The sequence below is a fragment of the Caretta caretta genome, chromosome 3, assembly GCF_965140235.1.
Source record: "Caretta caretta isolate rCarCar2 chromosome 3, rCarCar1.hap1, whole genome shotgun sequence".
NCBI classification, from domain to species: Eukaryota; Metazoa; Chordata; order Testudines; family Cheloniidae; genus Caretta; species Caretta caretta.
Genome location: NC_134208.1, coordinates 203,083,538 through 203,106,749, shown reverse-complemented (window position 1 = coordinate 203,106,749; position 23,212 = coordinate 203,083,538). Strand labels below are relative to the sequence as shown.

General features: G+C 44.9%; 1 protein-coding gene across 5 annotated transcripts in view; it reads right to left on the bottom strand.

Annotated features, from left to right (window-relative positions):
- The window catches only part of HAO1 (hydroxyacid oxidase 1), a 65,017-nt gene that overhangs the window by 30,978 nt on the left and 10,827 nt on the right, over window positions 1–23,212 (bottom strand). For 4 of the 5 annotated variants that reach the window (XM_048842543.2, XM_048842540.2, XM_048842541.2 and 1 more), the window contains 2 exons: window positions 18,434–18,585; window positions 2,316–2,571 (listed from right to left, as the gene is read on the bottom strand). In XM_048842543.2, coding sequence (XP_048698500.2) covers window positions 2,316–2,571; window positions 18,434–18,566 — 389 coding nt within the window. In that variant the 5' untranslated portion in view covers window positions 18,567–18,585. The remainder of the gene's footprint in view (window positions 1–2,315; window positions 2,572–18,433; window positions 18,586–23,212) is intronic. The other variant, XM_048842542.2, reaches the window with a different exon arrangement.

The window sequence follows — 23,212 nt, the reverse complement described above, 5'->3', positions numbered from 1 at the left end:
TAGCTTGAAGCAAGAGGGATATTAAGGGGAATTTCCCCAGTGCAATCTTCATAGGCTGGCGCATCAGATGAGCTCACAAAGGCTTCATTAGCATTATAGTGGGAGTGGCAGCAATTGCTAACAATGAAGGTTGCTTAACAGTTTCCATTCAAACACCCCTTTTTACAGTTGTACATAACTTTCTGAAATGTTTACCTTTGGGACTGAGGTAATTATTTTTTTATTGGACTAACTCCTCCCCTCTCCAGAAGTAGGTCCAATAAAAAAATAACACCACGCTGAACTTGTCTCTGTAGTATCCTGGGACCAGCATGGCTACAACAACATGAATATCTTTTGGACTGAAATTTTCCTTGCGTGGTCACTGCCTGAAGGTGAATATTTTTGGAAAGTTTGAGCAAATGAAGCTTCCACTGTTTTTTTTAAGTAAGATGAAGAGGGGTGTGTCACGTATTTCTTGTACACAGTAGGTTGAAGGGCTACTACTAGCAGATCAGGCTCTTATACCAGATATGGACCAGCTACAAAGCTTCTTACACTGAGAGATATACCAGAGGTGTGTATTTCATAACCATCCTTTAATGCACTCCTGCTTATGGTACACTAACTCAAGTAAGGGATGTTGCACATGGTGCCACCTAGTGGCTGAACAGTATTGTACAGTTTAGCATTCCAAAATGGTGGGGGGGATCACATTGGGTTTTGTTAAGCTCTGTGCCTTGCATATGGGTATAGGAGGTTTCACAGTCCTTAAGCCTTGCAAAGCCTTGTGAAGATTCATCATTTCATTTGTCCAACAAGCATGACATTGAATCAGTTGATTCTAGTTTCCTTGTGAAACACAAAAGAAATCCATGGCACTCCATACCAGAACGTATACTGTTATTTGGATTATGGTAACACCCAGAGATGCTAAGCGGTCCCTGCTGTGCTAGGGGCTGTATATACACCTAGTACGAGATAGGCGCTGCTCCAAAATGCTCATTGTCTTAATAGACAAGAGACTTACCCAAGTCACCCAGTGGCAAAGCCAGCAATAGAACCAAGCTCTTCTGTGGCCCACTCGAATGCCCTATCTACCAAACAACTCTGCCTTTTCAGAAATTGGGCCCATTCTCTGACGGCAGGAAGTTTCATTTTGCATTTCAATGAACAGTTCTAAGAACCAAGCAATTTTCACATGAAACCAGCTGGTTTCACTTCTCTGTCCATACCTAAAACTGGCTGAATTTCACCTGGTTTTAGGCTTTTATTGTGCCACTCTAATGGTAGCATTAGAAGAAAATGAGAAGGGAACAGTCTGCGTCCTCCCTCCCCTCTCCAAGTAAGATCCAGCTTTTCAGCACTTGGTTTGTGGGGTGGATAGGAAAAAACAGAACCATGGAGCCGATTTTAGCAATAACTGTTGTTTTTCTTGGACTCTGAAATGCAGATCAACGCTTGAATGAATGTTGTCTTACATACATTTCTGTGCACAATGGCACCTTGTTGTTACTCTGAAACTTTGTTGAAAGTCTGAAGCCAAGAAAAAGTTATCTGATAACTTGACAAAAGCATCATCCTGGAGAATTTCACCTATGGCTCTGAAACAAAAAGCTACATGGAAGTCTTGTTGTGTTTTCCATTTGAATTATGTAATTTCAGTGTTTAAAATAATTCTCTGGTTTTAGAAGGTTTTACAGGTTTAATTCGATGAAAAAAGCAGATTTTCCCCAAGTTGTGGAATTACCTTGATGACAAACTGTTTCAGAAATGTTCTACTCAGTCTGACCACGCAGAGGCTCACAGGTAAGACTTGTTTCATTAGCAGTAAGTGACGCAGCAAACAGGAAGAGTTGTAGGAAACAGATCTTCGCTACGTGCGCTGAGCTACTAGTGTTATGTGATGAGAGCCAGCAACCTGACTCAGTGTGGATTCTGCAGATCCCCTGGTGGCACACTGAACAAGGTGCCTCCTGAAACTGGATCCTCTTTCTCCAGTCCAACTCATTACACTGCAAGATCCAGATTGGTTTGTTTTTAATCAGGAGGAGTTCCCCTTCCCCCCTCCCCACCGCTTGTAATACTTCCACTGACACGAAAGTGTTGGTCTCAAGTACGCTCCTAGAGGTGGCAGGGGTGAGCACGACAGAGGAAGCTTGCTCAGCTCCTGAGTCATAAAGGAAAATGTGATGCACCTAACCTGGAAGAACCTGCCCCCCACCCGCCCCGAAGGGAACAACCCAAAACGACATACAACACTGCAGGAGCAGCAGCAACAGGTGCATATGTCCTAGCTGAAAATGGGCTTTCCAAAGCAGCAGGCTGGTAAGTACCTGAGGTGCGGGGGGAGCTGGAATTTGTTGCGTATGTCGTCAAAGCGCTTGCCAAGGAGCGGCGTGTCCACCGTCACAAAGATTCCTTTGTAGCCTGCTCTCTCAGCACGCTGCACGAGCGACCTGGTGACCTCCCGGTCCTTGTAGATATAAAGCTGCAGCCAGTGAAGGCCATCAGGAGCCGCCTGGGCAACTTCTTCGATGGTGGAGGTGGCCCAGGAGCTGAGCATCATCCCTGTCCCCAGTGACCTGCAAGCTGAGGAGCAGAAGTTAGATTAGTGCCTGTTCTAAGTGTTGGACCCTTTTAGAGCTGGCTACTTGGCAGGAGTCACCAGGTTAAAACAGCAGTGAAGACACTGCATCTCTGCTTCCAGTACAGGCTAGCAGCTCAAGTTAAAGTTTGTAGGGAAGTCTGGAGCGGGACTCAAAGCACCTAACCCAAGTTAAAGGCAGAGTAGCCATGTCTCCACTGCTGTTGTCACACAAATTAGCTCACTCGGGCTCAGAACACACCTTTTTTCCTGCAGTGAAGATATACTCTGAAAGTGGGCACACAAAGAGTAGGAGGTAAAAGAGAGGTGACTTGCCCAAGACCAAACAGCAGGTCAGTGGCAGAGCTGGGAATACAACCTAGGTCTCCTGCCTCCCAATCTAGTTCCCTGTCTATTAGACCACATTGCTTCTTGAGCTTTTTCCTCCTAGAATTTAAATATCTTGTGGGTGAAAACCCCCTCCTGTGCAGAAAGTTAGCTATAGAGTTATGCATCATTTAAAAGCTCCACACAGGGGTTCAGTGGTGCCCAGGCTGTGTGCTAGCTGTCTGCTCAGAGGGGACTTCCACCCCAGGGTGCTTGACAAACCAACTAACCTCGCACAATCACATTTTATGACTCTAACAGGGCAATCTATCACAATGTAAAATAGAGGGAAACCCACCGTAAAGCTGTAAAATATCAGATAGAGCCTGCTTTTTTCTTGGTGCACCACAGTATACATATTTTTCATGTAAATGGTCCTCTGTCCAAAAACCTCATCTCCATACTTTCCAGGCCCTAAAAAGTGGTCTTTATGGCGACGTTTGATTAAATAAGGATTACAAATCTCTCAAAGTGCCATCTTATGAACAGTTTATTCAAACAAATTGGTTACACCCTCCCACAAACACTAGGCAGCCTTCAATCGGTGAAACAAGCATGCTTTGGTCTTCTATCTTGCAAGTTTTGCTACTCCATGAAGCACAAGCAGAGGGAAGCGTAAATTACAGAATCCGTGAAGCAGGATAAATATAGATGTCAGACAGGCGTTTATGATGCATTAGAATCTACTAAGCATTTGTTTTTATTTATATTCTCCTTTGGCTTAACTCAGTAGAAGGGCAACCGTATAAAGTGAACAGCAGCAGATGGGTCTCTTGCATTTGCACTGTCCCAGTGAGAGAAATGATAGACAACATTTTTACTCCCTGGCCTGCCCAGAAAATTATAAAGTGCAAATCATTAATTATTTGAAAAACTTTGCCTCTCATTTTTTTCACAAATTAGCAGCAACTGGATAACGACTTCTGCCAATGGCTCCATTGCCCAGAATTACGTGCTGAATAATTCTTGGTCTCAATGACAGGTGGTTCACAAAGCAATTCCTTGAAAATATTCAAAACTCAAGCTGATTTGGTGGGACATGCAAGTAACACAGTACATTTCTGTCACCTGATTAGATGAGAATCATTTTAACAGTTCGGTGTCTGGTATGAATCCTCTCATATTTGAAATTCGCTTTCAGCAAATATTCCGCAATATGACCTTGAAACTCACCATGTCAACAAATATTCCTACCAAAAAACTTAATGACAATATTTGTGAAAAGAAACATCTGTGCACCACTTTCATAATGTCTAAATTGAGCCATGATTTGGCCCAATGTGTAAGAAAGAATCCAGATTGATTTAAAGTCCTCGCTTGATTTCACGTGACTGGCAATTCAAAGAAAAATCTTTTTACTCATGAGCTAACCAAATCATGATGGAATCTCTCAGAAATCATCAGCTTTTCACGGTAGAACTCACTTTTGGCTCAGATCTAGCAAAGAACTGAAGCACACGCGTTAATTTGCCATGAATGGGACTGTACTCATGCTTAAATTTAATTGCTTAAAAGTGTCATAATCAACAGTGCCTAAGCAGGCTAGGGTCATAAATACACAGACTTTAAGGGACCATCATGATAATCTAACCTGACCTTCTGCAAATTTCAGGCTAAACTGCCACACCCACCTATTCCTGTAATAGGCCCATAACCTCAGGCTGAGTTAACGAAGTCCTCAAATTTTGAGGTAAAGACGTCAAGGTGCAGACTCAACTGGGATCAATGGGAGTTAGGCACCTTAGTCACTTAGGTGACTTTCTATATCCCGCTATAAGTGTTTTGTGAAATCATGGCCTGTAAATGTTGGTAACTCAGCTACAGCAGACCTGAAATCTAATAATGGCAGAGAATGTAAATATTTTGCATTCAGATGTGTTTAGATAGTTATTTATTTTCTGTTAGGGCTTGTCTACACGGTGGGGTAATGTGCTCTATGGGGGTATGATTTCTCAAGCTCATTAACGTGTTGCATATTAATTGGACCATATAGACTCTGCTAGCATGCTTTAATTAATGCTGCTTGAAACAATACTACAGGTGAGTCGCATCATACGTGCATTTTATTTACACAAATTCAACTATATGCGCTCGGCAAAAAAAAAAAAAAAAGACCTGTAAATAGTGCGGGCGATTCCACCCACCATTCCACTCAGTGAGCATGAGATGGGAGACGTGAATCTGCTGTTCCCTCAGTCGGTCTCAGTTCCCGCGTGCCTCTCATAGTGTGAGCATCTCGCCACTCTGAGTGTGATTCTAGTCTTTAAAGATACGTATTTTTCGTACAGCATGGCCCCTAAACGCAAGCCAACTACTTCATCTGGTGCTCAACCGAAGAAACAGCAATCTGTTCCAACACTGGAGGAAAAACTGGCTGTGTTGGACTTATTGAGAGACGGTATGTCGGTCTCCAGCGTGGCGCGTAAATATGGCCGCAACAGATCTAGCATCCGTGCCATCAAGATTCGAGAGAGAGAAATTCGTCAAGCTGTGGCATCAAGTGCTCCAATAACTGTTAAGGTGACGAGCCAGGTGCGTGGTAAGACTTTAGTGAAGACTGAAAAGGCATTAAACTTATGGCTGGAAGACATGAACCGTAAATGTGTGCCTATCGATGGCAACACATTGCGGGAAAAGGCTCTTAGCCTCTACGCACTGTTCAAACCTCCCGCCGAAGGGGGACAGCCTCCTGCTGAGAAGGAATTCAAAGCCAGCCAAGGTTGGCTTAACAGTTTTAGGAACTGCTTCAACCTCAAAAATGTGCAGACTACTGGTGAAGCTGCATCTCCCAATGAAGAGTCAGCAAAAGCCTACCCCGAACAATTAAAGAAAATCACAGAAGAAAAGGGCTATCTTCCCTAACAAGTTTTTAATGCTGATGAGACTGGGCTCTTCTGGAAAAAAAATGCCCAACCGCACTTACATTTCAAAATCAGAAAGACAAGCCCCTGGCTTCAAAGCAGCTACAGACCATGTGACTGTTGTTTTGTGGCAATGCGGCTGGGCATTTAATAAAGCCGGGCTTGTTCTACAGGGCTGGAATTCCCCATGCCCTAAAAGGCAAGAACAAAGGTCTCATGCCTGTGATCTGGCAATCAAATAAAAAGGCTTGGGTGATGGCAGCATTATGTCTGGATTGGTTCCACAAGTGTTTCATTCCGGAAGTCAAGCGATACCTCGAAGAGAAAGGACTTGACTTTGAAGTGTTACTGATCGTAGAAAATGCTCCTGGCCACCCTGCGGCACTCCGGTTTGTGCATAACGATGTTGAAGTCGTCCTTCTCCCCCACAATACCACCTCCATCCTCCAACCTCTCGACCAAGGCGTGATTCGCTGTTTCAAGGCCACGTACACAAGGCTTACGTCTCACGGATACGTAGCACTATGGATGCTGATCCCAATCTTAATGTGTTGGAGTGCTGGAAGTCCTTCAACATTGGCAATTGCATCACTTATATTAAACAGGCAGTGGATGCAATCAAGCCTGAAACAGTCAATGCATGTTGGCAAAACCGATGGAAAGAATGTGTGAATGATTTTAAGGGTTTCCCCAACCATTGACAAAGAAGTGAAACGCATTGTTCAGGTGGCCAGGCAAGTGTGTGGTGATGGCTTCGTCAACATCCTTGAGGAAGAAATTGAAGAATTAATTGAGAGCCATAGAGAAACATTGACTAACGAAGAGTTAGAGGAAATGATAAAATCATCTACAGAAGATGAAGATGACGACGACGAACAGGAAGAGCCAGCAAGTTGGAATCTTCATAAATTTGCTGCAGTGTTCCAAGCAGCGAAACACTTGAATGATTTAATTTCTGAATACGATCCCTCCATGGAACGAAGCCTCAAAATCACACGTAGTATTACAGACGATTTGAGACTGTATCAAGAAATGTTTGAGCAGCTCAAGAGACAACAGCGACAGTTGCCGATCACCATGTTTTTCAAGGAAAAACAACCAGCAGCAGATAAGCCTATGCAATCAACTTCTTGAGCTGAACCAGAGCCAACCACTTCATCTACGACTCGCTCTCCATCACCCAAGCTCTCAGTCACCTCCGTCTCCTGGACTGACATCAAGCCCTGAAGACCCCCTGTAATTAATCCCTTTAATTAAAAATACAGTACTGTAAAATCATATTTTGCATATGTAGTCTATTATATATTGTACATTACTGTATACATTATACATATTACTGTATGGGGTTGTACAGTATACACAAAACCATGTACAGTATACTGTACTTTATGGGCGATTTAAAGGATTTTCAAGGGTAATTTTGACTATACACGATTTTCGCCTTACACGCTGACTTTAGAACCTAACCCCCGCGTAAGATGTGACTCCACTGTACATTAAAGTGCACTTGGGAACTGAGCACAGGGGGAGCTGGAAAACCAGCAGAGTCTACATGGGCCAATTAACGTGCAACACATTAGTGCACTTTAGAAATCACCCCCGCCCCATAAAGCGCATTATCCTACCATATAGACATGCCCTTAGTTATACCTCTGTAACCCTGGTGACGTAAGTGTAACCACAAATGAGTAAATGAACATAAACTACCCTATTTACATAAATGTATATTCTGTTAATAGTAAAAGATCTTGGATATTTTTAATAAACATTTCAGTTCAACTATATATATGGAAATGAATTGGAAAGACTGTGTTTACATCTGGATCCAGATTAGGTTTAGGTTAGGGTTTGAGTTCAAAGTTGAATCCGGGCTTAATAGTGCCAAATTGGATTAAACAGAGCCAAATTCTCACAAAATTTCAGCCTCATCTGAACTATATATGGAAAAGTCAATGGCTGGAGTCTACAGTCTAGGGGAACTTGGGCCCTCCCTGCTCCACCAGGTTCCAACCCAGGACCCAATGAAACAATAATTCGAAATGTGCGGCCAAGGGGGCGGGTGCCCTTATGCCTGCTCCCTGAGCCACTTCCTACTCCTGCTTCTGTTCCTCTGTTAGCATCCCCGGTTCGCCTCTGAGTCCCTCGTGGAGTCCTCCCTCTCTGTGCTCCAAAGGGCCTTTCTCTCTCAGTCACATCTTGTCATCATCAAAGGCCTGGGGCGCCTTGGCAGTGAGGCCAGGGCCCAGCCGCGTAGGGCCTTTGCGGATTCTTGGTAGGACCCTGCACCACACAACGGCTCCCCTGCTCCATCTGCCCTGACTGAGCTGAGCTGCTCCCTTTTGAGCTCAGCCTCCACTGTGAGCCTGGCCAGCGGGGTGGCTGGGCAGGGCTTTCTGGGCCCAGAGCTGCTCTTTAACCTTTACCTCCCCAGTGTGGGGCTTGTCCACCCCATCGCACATGCATATTGGCCTGTGTCAACTGGTCAGACCAGATGATCGCAATGGTCCCGTCAGGTTTGATAATCTAGCTGTTGCTGGAAATATGCACCCCATTCTAGTATTTTATTTGAGCAACAGTTTTATGATAGATGAAACTAGCTACTCCAGCAACCATATTTTACCCTTAAATTTCAGAATGTGCTTTTATTTGCTTAGTTATGCAAACTATTCCTGGATCCACAATAACTTGGGACACTCTTGTACTAACAAGAGACGTTTGGACAGAGCTTACACATCAGATTAATTTTGCTATCCTGCCCACCCACTCTTGTTTTTCATTTACCTTTTACTTCTTGTCTTTTAGGCCTCAATCCTACTCTGGTTGACATGTCTTTAACTAAATACATGTTGATTACTCCCATTAAAGTCAAATGGGCTACTCAAATTGCCTAAAGTTGGGCATACATGAAGGTCTTTTCAGGTTCAGACTGTAAATTTCAGACTGTAAATTCTGTAGGGCAGAGCCCTGTATGTTTTTGCCTAGCACAAAGGGGCTCCGATCCAGTTGAGGCCTGCGAGAGGCCTTGGGACACTACCACAACATAAATGATAAATAATAATCAATTGTGATTCTGCTGGGGAATTCAATTTTAAAAATGGGATAAAGGGACAGATTAAAGCTTAATGAGCCCAGATCAACCAAGAAGTGGGGCCAAAACCCCACCAAGGAGCATGGTGAGAGGTAACACAGCATTTCTTAACCCTTTTCATACTAGCAGCCCACCTTCCCAGGTTCCTCCTCCCACCTAGACAGGATCTAGCTGGGATCCCACTCCCATTTAACAGAATGGGCAAGATAGGTTGGTCAGGACCTCTAGGTTAAGACCCCTTGGGAAAGCATGTTTAAGGTTCCCTGGGGTTTGGCTTACATATTGTGACTCAGGTTGTTCATTGCCTTGTATGTTTCTTGGGAGGTTGACTAATTTTCTTTGTTTCTCGCAGGGAGGTTCTCCCATCATTTCCAGTCTTGGGGGATCCTTTGGAAAGGGCAACCTGAATTGCCAGTCAGACCCAAATCCATCACTAAAGATATCATCTCTAGGTCACAGGATAATGCATTATGTTGGTTCAGCATGATGCCTTTAGAACTTGGCAGTATTTATGGAGAGAAACACCCACGTTTTCCAAGTTGTTTGAAGTGCCTAAAGTTATTTGCTTGACGAAACACGGTTGGTCCCTGCAATGACTTGCTCAACAAAATACTCTGCGCCAGCTCTGCCTAAAATAATTTTGTTGACAAAATGAATTTTGTCATCTTTGCAGGAAGTCGTTATGGAGTGGGGAAAATATGCCATGATGAAGTATAAAATGGTTTCTGTTGATCTAAAAAAAAAACAGAGCCGTCATTCCGGAGCATTTCCACAAATGTGCACCCTGAAGGCCACGGGCTGCGTCAGCCTCTCCCATGGTTCTGTTTGCTGCAGGGGCTGTGATTAGCTCAGACCAGCCATTTTTGCCAGTGTTGACATTGTTTGTTGAACAAATGAAAATGACTCCATTGAGATTTTCCAGAAGTACGGCTGAAGAGCGGTGACCTAACGGGGAATTCGGCACCCAGATCTGCCAGTTGCAGTAGACTAAAAGTACTTAGGAGAAGTCTCACACACAAAAGCAGTGTAAGATCTGTTCTCTCTACAAATGCTTAAGGAATACATCCCCCCTGCTTCCCTACGAAATAGGAGAGTGCAGGGGGGAAACTTTGACCCTGGTTTCTAGCTGGTTTGTTTTTTAAGTGCCAGATGATAGCCCAGCCATAAGTGACCCCCCAAGGAGCCTAAGCAGGTATAAGCAACTCATCGCCCCCTGCCTGTGCACAGCAGATGCAGGGGGAGAAAAAGAAATGCTGCACGATTGGCTCATCAACACCTCATGCAGGTGGGCAGAAAGAGATGAGCATGGGTGGAACCTTGGCTCGTCCCTACCTCACATACCTGTCCAGCTGAGCTGGTGGGGTGAGGAGCGGTTCATTATCTAGCAGTAGTCAGAATCACGGGGAGTTGACTTACCCCCCCCCCCCCCCGTCTCAGGCTGATGCTCTGTATAGTGGAACTCAATGAGCAAATCAGACGTAGTAACTATGCTTTTGAAAAACAAAGAGGCAGGCAAAGACTGCCCATTCTACAAACCATACAACCTGTTGGGTTGGAAAGTCAGCATCATGCTGTCTCTTGGACTCCCATCCCGATGATGGTGTGCCCGCTGAATGGTAGCCAGCCACCCAAAGTAGATGTATTAATTAGGAGAGTTGCTACATCTCAAAGCTGGATTTATTGTGCCTGCAACCTGACCAACACTCCTCCCACATCCCTCACTGAGATTCAAATCAGGGCATCCTTAGTCCCCAGGCAACAGCTTCTCCAAGGAACTAACAGGACATCCTTCTTCCGGTCGAGAGCCCCATGCAGGTGGGTGGTTCCTGAGACCCCTCACAACAGCCATTCTCCTGCTAGAAAGAGTACGTTCTCACAATAGGAGAGGAATATGACATCTATTTTTTCTGTATATCTTACAGAGACTGCAAGGTTACAGAGTGTTGCATCTTCCAAGGGACTGGCCCAGATCCTCACCTGGTGTAAATCGCTGTAGCTTCATTGAAGCCATGTTGATTTACACCAACTGGCGATCGCCTGTGTGTGTTTCTGTAGTTAAAGGGGATACTGCACAGGCTTCCACAGGGGTAGAGGCTTATTTGACCACAAAATCCACTAATAACTAGCTTTTATATAGCACTTTTCATCACTAGATCTCAAAGCACTTAAAGGAGTAAGTATCATGCTTTTTCCTTTTCTGATTTAAAACTCAGGACAGTTAAACATCAGATCATCTGTTAAGCTTGAAAATTTCAGGTGCGCAAAAGTCAGGGCATTCCAAAATGAAGGTACATCAGACTACCACAACGCAACCCTTGCGGATAGTAGTTTGTATCGCTGTGCTGTATATGCCAGTTAATGTATGCCTTAAAAGCGAGTCGGTCCTGGGCTCTGTGGTAATCAACTATGGAACGTCCTGAATTTTGTGCATTTTAAATCTCAGCCATAACACGGCGTTACCATGGTTGCATTTAACAGCATTATGGGTCGCAGTTTCCTCAGTAATGTCCTATCATTGTAACCGAGGCCAAAAATATCGAAACATGTTTTCAGCTGACCAGCCATTTCTAAGAAAACGGACGGTGCGGGAAGCCCTGGTCTCTAATCACTACGATCTATTAAAGGTATTAGAGCTCCATCATGTGGAACACATCTGTATAACTATAAAGATATATCAAAAGCCATTAACTCACGAATAAATCTCCCAAGAAGCAATACATCTTTAAACCTGCTATAAATCTTCATCAAAGCAACTTGCTCTTACAGAGTTTCTGATTCAGGCTGACGGCTAAAGAGCGATGAAGGCTAGTCTGAATAGAAAGGCTACGATTGACCGAGTCCTGGAACGCTGGGGGGAGCTGCGCTGCAATTCACCTCAGCAGACCCTGTGTGCAGTGCCTCTAACCACTTTTTTCATATAGAACTCAATCCTCCAGTAGGAACAGAACCAGACTCAAAGTTGCCCCTTCATAAGGAACAGACACTGGCATTTTTCGGATTCTAGCATGGGAGATGTAGCTAAATGTATAGTTTATGCATGCGCCTTGCCCACACGGTGCTGGTATTTTACCTTTCAGAGGAACAGCTGTGTTAGTCTGTATTCGCAAAAAGAAAAGGAGGACTTGTGGCACCTTAGAGACTAACCCATTTATTTGAGCATGAGCTTTCGTGAGCTTGTTATCCCTTGTTTATAGCCTCGTTCATTATTTTCACATTACAAAAACTTAAAGGTACTGGCTGGTCCTCATTGCATGGCCTCTGAGATACACACCTGGTGCTCTCTGTAAGGCCATAGGGTTAGGCTGAGCTAGAGACAAACAGCCCAGAGTAAGGAGTAAGAAGTAGCTCCAAGCTGGACACTGAATACTGGTTAATGACCCTGGACTTTAGCTCTGTATTACAGCCTTGTAGCCTGTAAGCTCTTTGGAGCGGAGACCATCATTTACTATATATTTGTACAATGGGGCCCCAGCTTGGCTGACTCCTTGGCATGACCACAATATAAATGTGAAATGTTAATACGTGCTCGAAGGGTGAAATTCCTCAAGCAGATGGCACTTTAATGGGGAAGCAAAGGCTCCTGGCGTCCTGCCGACAAAGGCATGGCTTCTCGGAGCTGTACACAAACAGACCTGCGGCTGCCAGTAGAGGAGGCGTAATACCGGGGAGACAATCCATTCATCGGTGTTTGCATTTTTACAGACTTATTTGCACTGAATTGTTGTATTGACTGCTTTCACGTACCCTTCTGTGTGCAAGTATTCTAGCAAAGGACTTTACCAGGAGGAACGATCCCAGAAGCAGCTGATTGTCAGTGGCTATTGCAGAACATGCGGGCCCAAGTAAACACTGAATTCACAATAAATAAATTCACCAGAAACCTGATTCTGAGGATTATGCTCCTCCAGTCAGGGAACAGAAACAATACCACATGACTGGCATGTAAAATGAAAACAACTTAAAGGATGAATATCCATTACTCCCCTTGTAAGCTGCTTGCAACAAGCTATCAGCCAAAAAAGTATTCATAGAATGTGTTGGGAGGATAATTTTGAATAACAAATCTGAGGAAATTACCTGGGGATGTTGTGAAGGCCAAAACTATAACAGGGTTCAAAAAAAAGAACTAGATAAGTTGGTGGAGGATAGGTCCATCAATGGCTATGAGCCAAGATGGTCGGGGATGTAACCTCATGGTCTGAGTGTCCTTAGCCTCTGTTTGCCAGAAGCTGGGAGTGAATGACAGGGGATGGATCACACTCAACGATTGCCGGTCCTGTTCATTCCCTCTGAAGCATCTGCTATTGGCCACTGTTGGAAGACAGAATACTGGGCTACATGGACCTATTGGTCTGATGCACTATCACCGTTCTTATGAAATTGTGATCGGTTTGCAGCCAGTTCCCAACAAACAAAAAGGAGGCAAAATGCCTTTAATTAATTATTTGTTATGAATCATTCAGCCAGCTCAAGGTATCATGAGTGATAACTTGAATGACTAGAGGCCTGGAAAACATGCCTTATAGTGAAAGACTACATTAGCTCAATCCATATAATTTATTGAGGAGCAGGTTAAGAGGTGATTTGCTCCAGCTCTGTAAGTACCTATATGGGGAAGAGACTTCTGGCAGTGGAGGGCTTTTTAATCTAGCAAATGAAGGCATAGCAAGATACAGTGGTTGGAACCTGAAGCGAGAGACATTCAGACTAGAAATCGGGCACACAAGGGACATGCTGGATTCCCCATCACTCGGAGTCCAAGTCAAGACTGGGTGTCTTTCTAAAAGACATGCTATGGCCCAAGCAGAAGTCATGGGTTTGGGGCAGATCTTAATGGGTGAGGTTCTTTGGCTTGTTTTATATGAGGAGTCAGACTAGATGATCAGAATGTTCCCTTCTGACCTTAAAATCTCTGAATCTATAAAGCATTATTTATATTACAGTTGATTCCAAAAAGCATGTGATGATGTGCAGACACCTCGAAAGTCATAGTCTTTGTCCCAGGAAGTTTACAAAAGAAAAACAGACAAAGGGTCAGAGAAAAGGGTGCAAAATAGAAGCAAAATTGATCCATAGATGATTGACACCCAGTGAGAATCTGCCAAAATCTCAAGGAGTTCTGCAGGGCTTCCATACAACCATCTGCACTTTGTAGCTCCGACAATGCAAACACCTGTCATTTGCTCCTGTTTGCTTGCCATGTATTTAAGCTGATGGCACTTTTCCATGTTTATCTCTGCCACAAACCATTGTTACCCTGAAGCGCCATCAGGTTGCAAGTGGCCCCCACAGATGTTCTTTTAAAGAAGAATGTTTCTAAATGAAAGGCCAAATTTTTCACAACTGGGTGCCTAAATAGAGGCAAGTAAATCAAAGTGACCTGCTCTTCAAAGGTGCTGGCTGTACATGGTTCTCATCTGAAGCCAGATGGAGACGCATGTGCTCAGTAGCTTTGAAGGCCACTTTGATTTAAGACCCTACACATTAAATTAGTGCCTGGCATTAGATCCCCGACGTTTGCAGCCATTGGCCCATGTCACAGTTGAAATGGGATTCATTTGGTTCCAAAGAATATAATCGCTTCATGATTTGTCCCTTCTCTCTTTTACCGAGATATAATGATGGCAGTGAGCATGCCACCGTTCATTCTGTGCCTCAGAGCATGCCTATGTCTGGAAGGAAGAGAAGAAATAAAAATGGTAGACCAGGAAACTGGTGCAGCTCCATGGACTCCAGCAGAGCTACGCTGATTTATACCCGCTGCAGAACTGGCTCAGGTGGCAATTCCTTTCCCACAATACTCATCTTACCTGGCTGACTTTTTCAGGAACTGGAGCCAGAAAAGAAATTGTTGCTAATACGTAGTGCTAAGAACAATGGGATAGACCTTCGACGGCTCCTCCAGTGGAGCTATGCCGATAGACACCAGCTGAGGATCTGGCCCCTAATTCTAAAATAATTCTGTTATAGCTGAGCAAGGTGTTGTGAGCAGACGGGATTATGTGAGTGTATGGAGGGCAGGGAAGAAACAACAGGTACATCTCCAGAGTTATGCATGTTTTAATTCCCTTTTACTGTAATGGGAAGTGCATGGCTAAATGCTAAAGTGCTCCAAAGGGCAACACAAGTAAAAACAATTTAAAAATGAGACCTTGGCCACACTGAACTGATAAGTTCATCCCCTCATCCTTAAAACATACAAGAGAATATTTTAGCCTTGTTCCCATAAATGTAACTGCCTAGCCACAAACTACTGCTGAAGCATCCAGTTGAGCCTGAAAACCAGGCCCAAATTCTGCTCCCAATTCCTAAACCCACCAGGAATTGAGTTTTCTGTTCTGGTGTGGAGTTCTCCTCTCCACGTATCAACAGTGGGAAGGACCAGCTCTCTGTGCCCAAAGCCCCAGCTGGCTAGGCAGGTGGCTAAAAATCCCATGCCTACCTCCCGTAGGTCAGGTCAGGCTTTGTAGCCTGCTAGTGTAATGGCAGTAGATGGTACCACCTGCAGCTGGTCCATGCTGTGTGCTGAGAAGCAGTTAAGTGACTTGGCAAACCTCAGCAAGTGCCAAATCCTTCAGATGGATGTGCACTTGCGGAAGGTAGTAGGACCTCAAGGAAGGAAATGTCATCAGAAGGCAGAAGAGGTAAATCATGATTTAACCAATGGCAGATGGAAGAGAACAAACTGGAGAGAAAGCGATGGGAAACCACTCTCTGTACTTTCACCCATGAGAACTATAATAGCAGAACAAAGGTAAAGTAATCCATGGGTGGCACTAGACAGTGAGCTCCCCAAGCCAGAAGGTGTGGCAAATTATACTGGAGAAGAGGCTCCAGCCATCAATACAAGCTGTGGTTATGATGATGTTGTACCAAATCCTTGCACCAAGGAAAAGAATGACTTGAACCTTCATAAATGAATCATCAGAGTAGGAACATAGAACTTGAGGAGTCTGTATGAAGGGAAGCTCACCATTGTGACCAAAGAATTGGAAAGATGTAGGACAGAAATATATGGAACTCAGAGCTGCATTGGAAGGGTAGGGGGTCATTTCATGACAATGGATGGATACAAGTGTACTATTCAGGATCTGAGAAAATGGGCATGCATTTATGTCATCGGCAGAAACATCATAGTGTGTGCTTGGATAAAATCCAATCAGTGACAGAATCATTACAATTCACCTTAGAGAGTAGCCTGTCAAGAAGTTGAGTATACAGGTTTATGCCCCTACAACAGCAGCTGATGACAATATGATTGACGGGTTTTGTGAACAACTTGAAGAGACACTCACTAAAACACAGCGTAAAGATACCATTGCTGTAATTAGGGACTTGAATACTAAAGTTGGAGCTGTAAGCTTTCATAAAATAGTAATGGGGGGAAATGGTCTGGGTTCACAGAATGAAAGCTGAATTCTGTTCCTCTGCTCACTTGGTTATTACAAACACCATCTTCACCCAACAACCTAGATATTTATACATGAGAGCATATGCCAAAGAACCAAATCAACTATGTAATGATATAGCAATACTGAAGATCGAGTGTCCATTGAACAAACACTGTCCTGAGTGCAGACTGTGGGTCAGACCATCAGCTGTTAGCTCCAAAAATCAAATTAAAACTTTAAAAGATATGATGTTCAACAGAAGCAGTAGACGAATTCAGTTATCTGGGATCATACACACCAACCGAGGAGGCTGTCCCAAAGAAATCAGAAGACAAGGGATAGCTTGCTCAGCTATGGCCTCCTTTAAGAAAGTGTGGGAAACCTGTGGTATCTCGGAATATATGAAGGTGCAACTGGTGAAAAGCCTAATTTTTTTCCCCTAGCGATTTATGGATGTGAATCATGGGACATCAATGCTGCTGACATGAAGAAAATTGAAGCTTTTGAAATGTGGTGCTGGCAAAGACTCTTGCATATCTCCTGGATGGAAAAAAAAAAAGATGGATTGCTGTGTTAGAGATACTATTGGAGAGAAACAGACCCTGATGTCAGAAATCAACAGATGCAAATGGATGTAATTTGGTCATATTAGACGATGGAAATAACCTTGAGAAAGTTACTGTGGAAGGAACGGTGGAGAGTCATTGCAGATGGACACCTGCTGCTGTTGCAGGGACACAGCAACAGAGTGTCTGAGCTTGGGGCAAGGGGACAGGCCCAGGGAGCAGCTGGTCTGTCTGTCCACTGTGCGCTTGTAATGCACTGCACAAAGACTAGCCATAGCCCAAAGGAAAGGGGTGCCCCGATGGGTGGCTGGGGGAGTGATGCTGGAGCGGCACGTGGGCTGTTTGCTGATGTTAGTTTGTTCTGACCACGGTGATGGAGCGATTACAGGTGAAATCCTGACTCCCCAAAGACTGTTGTAGGGGTCTCCATCCCAAGGCAAAAGGTGGGAGTTTCTAACTACCATGGATCCATCCCTGTCATCCAGTCCCAGCTTCTGGCAGTTGGAGGTTTAGGGAAACCCGGAGCATGGGTTTGTATCCTTGACCATCGTGCCTAATAGGCATTGATGGACCTATCCTCCATGAACTTATCTGATTCTTTTTTTAACCCAGTTATACTTTTGACCTTCACAACTTCCGATGACAAGTTCCAAGTTCCCCAGGTTGACCTTGCGTTGTGTGAAGACGAATTTATTTTTGTTTGTTTTAAATTTGCTACCTATTGATTTCATCTGGTGACCTCTAGTTCCTGTGTTATATGAAGGGGTAAATAACAATTCCTTATTCACTTTCTCCAGAGAGAGGACACCGCCACCATATGGCCATAACTGTGGTGACTCCCTTAGGAATAGCAAACCAAGCACAAAACTTACTTGGCTGAAAGAGAATAAAGAGAACATGGTGGAAGATATGCTCATCACACAAAGTGTCCAGGTTATAACACTCATGACAGAATTAATATGTAGGCACCTGCAATCTTTGAAAAATGTCATTCTCCTGGGAACAGAGAAATGTTTGCCGTCACTACCCCATCTCTCCCTGATCCAGAACAAGTTCCTGTGTGCCAAAATGTATTCCAATTGGTGTTGGGTCAGTTTCATACTCCACAGAAGCCAGATCTTCAGCTGGTGTGAACTGGTGTCGCTCCATTGTGGAGTTATGCCACTTAGACTAGCAGAGGATTAGGCGTGCATACAACTCCACCGAGCGGAGGCTATTATCTGCTTGTACATGGGCTTAACGATCAGTGGTTTCAAAATGCCCTTACAGCTTTTGTAATTATGTATAGCTGTTTTGAAACATGGATTATGAAATGGTTATTAACTTGGGCCCAATGCCTCAGCCGCTGAGTCATTTCATTTCTCAACACCGTTGCACACTGAGGGAGAACCAAAAAAAAAAAAAACCCACCCCAAAAACAAAACAAAAAAAACCTGACAGCAACAACTAAAAGCCATTTGTAGAAAAGAATCACCAGCAAGAAACAAAGCAAAGATTCATGAGCTGCAAGCTCAATGTCATTCCATTCATCTCTTTGATTTGCTCAAGGGGGTTTCTCTGCTGTGGTGATTTACCTCTGGCGGTAGCTGCTTCTCCGTCCACGTGAGCCATGCTCTGCATGGCAGTTGCTCCAACACATATTGGCATGCTGATTTTCTGCCCTAAGACAGCGGTTGACAGGTCCATGACAGACACATCCCTGAGCATCCGTGGGTACAGTCTCAATCTGACATAAAGGAGAGGGGGGGAGAAAAAATTAACTATGTTATTCATAGCTCACAATGAATGAGATCAGGTTTCCTTTCATGGCGACAATCGTCAGGAAAGATCGAGAAGAGAAGGAAGCCCGGAGAGCTATTTGAAAGGTAGGCAGGGGTAAGTTAAAAGCTAGGGAGGGACATTGCTTTAATTTACTATCCCAAGCTTCTGTGAAGCTGCTGAAATGTACAAAGCAAGGGAGGAAAGGAATCAAAAAAGGAGGAAATAGGTGAAGAGCATTAGATAAGTGGCTCTCAACCTTTCCAGACTACTATACCCCTTTCAGGAGTCTGATTTGTCTTGCGTACCCCCAAGTTTCACCTCATTTAAAAACTACTTGCTTACAAAATCAGGTATAAAAATACATAAGTATTGTCACAGCATGCTATTACTGAAAAATTGCTGACTTTCTCACTTTTACCATACAATTATAAATCAATTGGAATCAATATTATATCCATATTGTACTTACATGTCAGCGTATACTGTATAGAGCAGCATAAACAAGTCATTGTCCATATGAAATTTTAGTTTGCACTGACTTCACCCATGCTTTTTATGTAGCCTATTGTAAAATTAGGAAAATATCTAGATGAGATGATGTACCCCCTGGAGGACCTCTGCATATCCCCAGGGGTACGTGTACCCCTGGTTGAGAACCATGGCCTTAGAACATTATCTGTTCATACAGTATTCAAAAAACAGCCAGCAGGTGCAAAACAGCTACATGAGTCTCCATCCCAGAGCAGAAACGGGTGTCTGTCAATGTCAGATAGCAAGAAAAATTATTGCTCAGCTCAGCTGCCCTCGATTATTTTCCCCCTGTGGAAACAAGCATTTAACGGAAAATGGTACAACATGGTCAGTGATCTCATGCACTTTTGTCCCTATGTGGCTGACACCCTATGCACTGGCTGTCTAGAATACGCCATGGTCTTTCCTTAAGGCTAGGTTGTCTTACTTCCTATGCACCCAGTCAGGGGGAGTAAGGGAGTCCCAGGTAAGCCTTTAATTCCCTGGCATGGGCTACCTGCATCATCACTGGTGACCTTGTGGGGAGAACATGCTCCACTGGGCTGCTCTTTAAATGCAAATTACAAGATAACTCTGTTGGAGTAGCTGAATTAGTTTGACAGTTTAATTTTTGTCAACTCAAAGGCTGCATTAAGTGACAAATGAGTAGACAGGTGATCAGTGAATATCCTAGCAGGTGAGCGATTATGTGACAATTAACTGGGTATGCACCATGCATATTTTGAGAGGAGTGGCATGTAAATACATTGGATTGTAAAATGCTTCTTTGAATTGTCAGGCAAAGGGGAGAAGTTTGAGTAGCAGGGGGGTGGGAAAGAAATGGGCACAGGCTTGGTTTCCCTCACCCTCTCCACTTAAAAGCAATGGCCCAGTGCAGAGGGGGAAGTCACCTGCTACTGATCTGTACCAGCAGCAAGATTACATCCTTCCTGGAGGAAGTAGGGCGGGATGGAATGAATTGAAATGTTCCTTTTGTTGCATGGTCTGCTCCCGCACAGCTACGTACTCCCCCTGAGGCAGGGCTGACTGGTAAATTACACTCTACTCCTTGAATGAGTCTGGCAGAATCCGCATGACCCTCCCAGCCCCTGCATTGGGCCCCATCCATTCCAATGCCTGGAGATAACACCATTGCAGAGCACACCATTCTGGTTCTTTATAAAGGCCAGATTTCCAAAACGGATGCTGCAGCAGGGTGGTTTCCCCGCTCCGGCCCTGAAGGGCTTAAAACAGCCCTGGGAGAGGGCTGTGGCAGAGGGAAAGCTGGGCTGATTGGGAAAGCAGCCATAGCTGTAGCCAGTGCAATCAGGGCCCAGCTGGCCCTTATAAGAGGGCAGTGGGCCAGAAGGAAAGGCAGTCTCTCTCTAGTTGCAGAGAGAGAAGGACCTGTCTGCCTGGGAAGCTGAGGAGGGTACCTAGGGTGGAGCAGTGCTGGGGAAGGGCAGAGGGAGCTAGGGAGTTCCAGCCTAGCAAAACCCCAGGCTGCAGGCCGAGATAAGGACCCACAAAGGGTACCGAGGGGCAGCCCAGAGATAGGCAGAGGCAGCAGATCCAAACCCTCCTTGCCAAAGATGAGTGGCCTTTACAGACTGCAGTCTACCCCAGTGAGCGGGGGCTAGATGGTGACAGGCAGTAGTCACTGAGGTGGAGATAGGGCGTTGGGGGCTCACCTGAATGGGGAGGCCCAGATTGTGGGTTGCTGTGGTGGGCAGAACCCCTGAGTAAAGGGCACCAGGGTCCGGGAGGGACACCGGGGGCCAGCAGCAGGCGAGACATGAGCTGGCAGAGGGTGCTCCGGGGCTGGAAAGCGCTAATTCCCTGGACAACCAGCAGTGGGCACCACAGCAGTGAGTCGTCATTGCCCCGCCACGTGCCATGAAATGGTATTCCAGAACAGGTGACAGAAGAGTCATGTATTACATCTCAGTAAAGCCGAATGTCGTGCTTTGACAGTAAGCAACTCAGGACAGGGAGTCTTTGTACGACAGCTAGTACAGTGGGGTCCTGGTCCCTCCCTGCCTCCTTTATCACCCCCCCCCATGATATCACAATATAAATAACAAACATGCATGGGGTGACATTAACGCTGGGCTGTCTGTCAAGTCACCCTTACTGTGACCAACAGGCTGAGGTCTGAAAGACAACAGTAAAGATCGAGCCATTATTACGACAAGCCACAAGAGGGTGTGCATTAGTAGGTACTGGTGCATGTCCGGAGTGCATTGTGAGACACAAGGAGGGAAGGCTGGGTGCTTTTGGCATGCAGTGACAAGACACGCATCTGTATCTTGCTAATGCACATGCTGGGGTGGCTGCTTGCTATTAGATTGTGGCTCCTGAATTTTAACTAAAGAAAACTAATTAAAAGCTGCCTAGCTATCGGCTGAGTCCAACCACCCGTGCTGCACGGGAGTCATGGATTCCCTTTGAAGCACCACTTCTGTTGTTATTCATAGGGTACCACCTAAATGCCCCAATGTGCTAGGCATTATAAAGCCATAGTAAGAGGGGGTCCCTACCCTGAGAAGCTTACAATCTAAGTAGACCCAACAAGTTTTATAGAGGGCAAACTGAGACACAGAGAGATGAAGTGACTTTTCCAGGTCTGCGGCAGAGCCAGGAATTAAACCCAGATTCCTTGCATCTCCATGCATTGTCTTACCCACGAGACCATCCTACTTCTCCAGGAAAGCGCTCCTCGGGGAAGATAAAAATGTTACCTTCTCTTTTGTTCAAGTAATTGTGCTCAGCAAGAGCTAAAGAAGTAGTGTGTGATTTTAACTATGCTGGCATTCTTTGCGTTCTCGTACTGCATAGGAACCCTAGTCATGGACCATGACCCCACGGTGCTAGGTGGTGTACAAACACAGAACAAAAGGATGGCTTCTGCCCCACAGAGTTTATAATCTATCCTATTTCTTGCCCGTTACATTCACATAAGACATGGCCCTCAGCCTTGTGCCTAACAACCCACTAAATAAGGAATTACCACTCCCATCAAGACCTCCCCCTGTCCTATCTGATTGTTGTGTTTTGGTGAAGAATGGGTTGAGGGATGCAAGGAAGGGGACACTGCTTTCCCCCACCCCCTATCATCCTCTCCATTCCAGCACTTACAACTTAGAGTTTACAGAGACTTCCTATATGTAGCCATAGGAACATTTTCTGTTCTGGCCTGAGATGACACTAGAAGATTGGTGTGAACTATGCATTCTGGGTCGGGGGAGGGATAGCTCAGTGGTTTGAGCATTGGTCTGCTAAGCCTAGGGTTGTGAGCTCAATCCTTGAGGGGGCCATTTAGGGATTTGGGGCAAAAATTGGGGATTGGTCCTGCTTTGCGCAGGCGAGTTGGACTAGATGACCTCCTGAGGTCCCTTCCAATCCTGATATTCTATGATACTGCCACCAAATAACACTTACTCCTTGCTTTACTGAAACTGGTCTCCTCTGACACTCCAAGTCCACTTTTCCCAGCACTTATAAAGCAGGGATGGGCAAAACAGAGCAGAAAATGTAAATCCCTCTAAACCTTTTGCTCATTTTTTTGGGCAAACTTAAAATAAAACCTTATGGTTCAGGCAGTTTTTATGGTGGATTCTCTGTACCTTGAAGTCTTTAAATCACGAGTTGAGGACTTTAGTAACTCAGCCAGAGGTTAGGGGTCTATTACAGGAGTGGGTGGGTGAGTGAGGTTCTGTGGCCTGCAATGTGCAGGAGGTCAGACTAGATGATCACAATGGTCCCTTCTGACCTTAAAGTCTATGAAAGGTTTGCCACACCCCACCCCATCTTCTACTTTCAGGTTTTGGCTGTGCTTTATTCTGTAAGGCTCAGATTCATAGGTGCTGGAACTAGGGGTGCTGGGGGTGGCTGTAGCATCCCTTGGCCTGAAGTGGTTTCCATTATATACATAGCTCACAGTTTAGTTCAATGGCTCTCAGCACCCCTACTATATGCATTGTTCCAGCACCCCTGCTCAGATCCCCAGCTGGTGTAAATCAGTGTGGTTCTGTTGAAGGACACCAGCTGAGGATCAAGCCATGCGTGCCAAAATACCATAA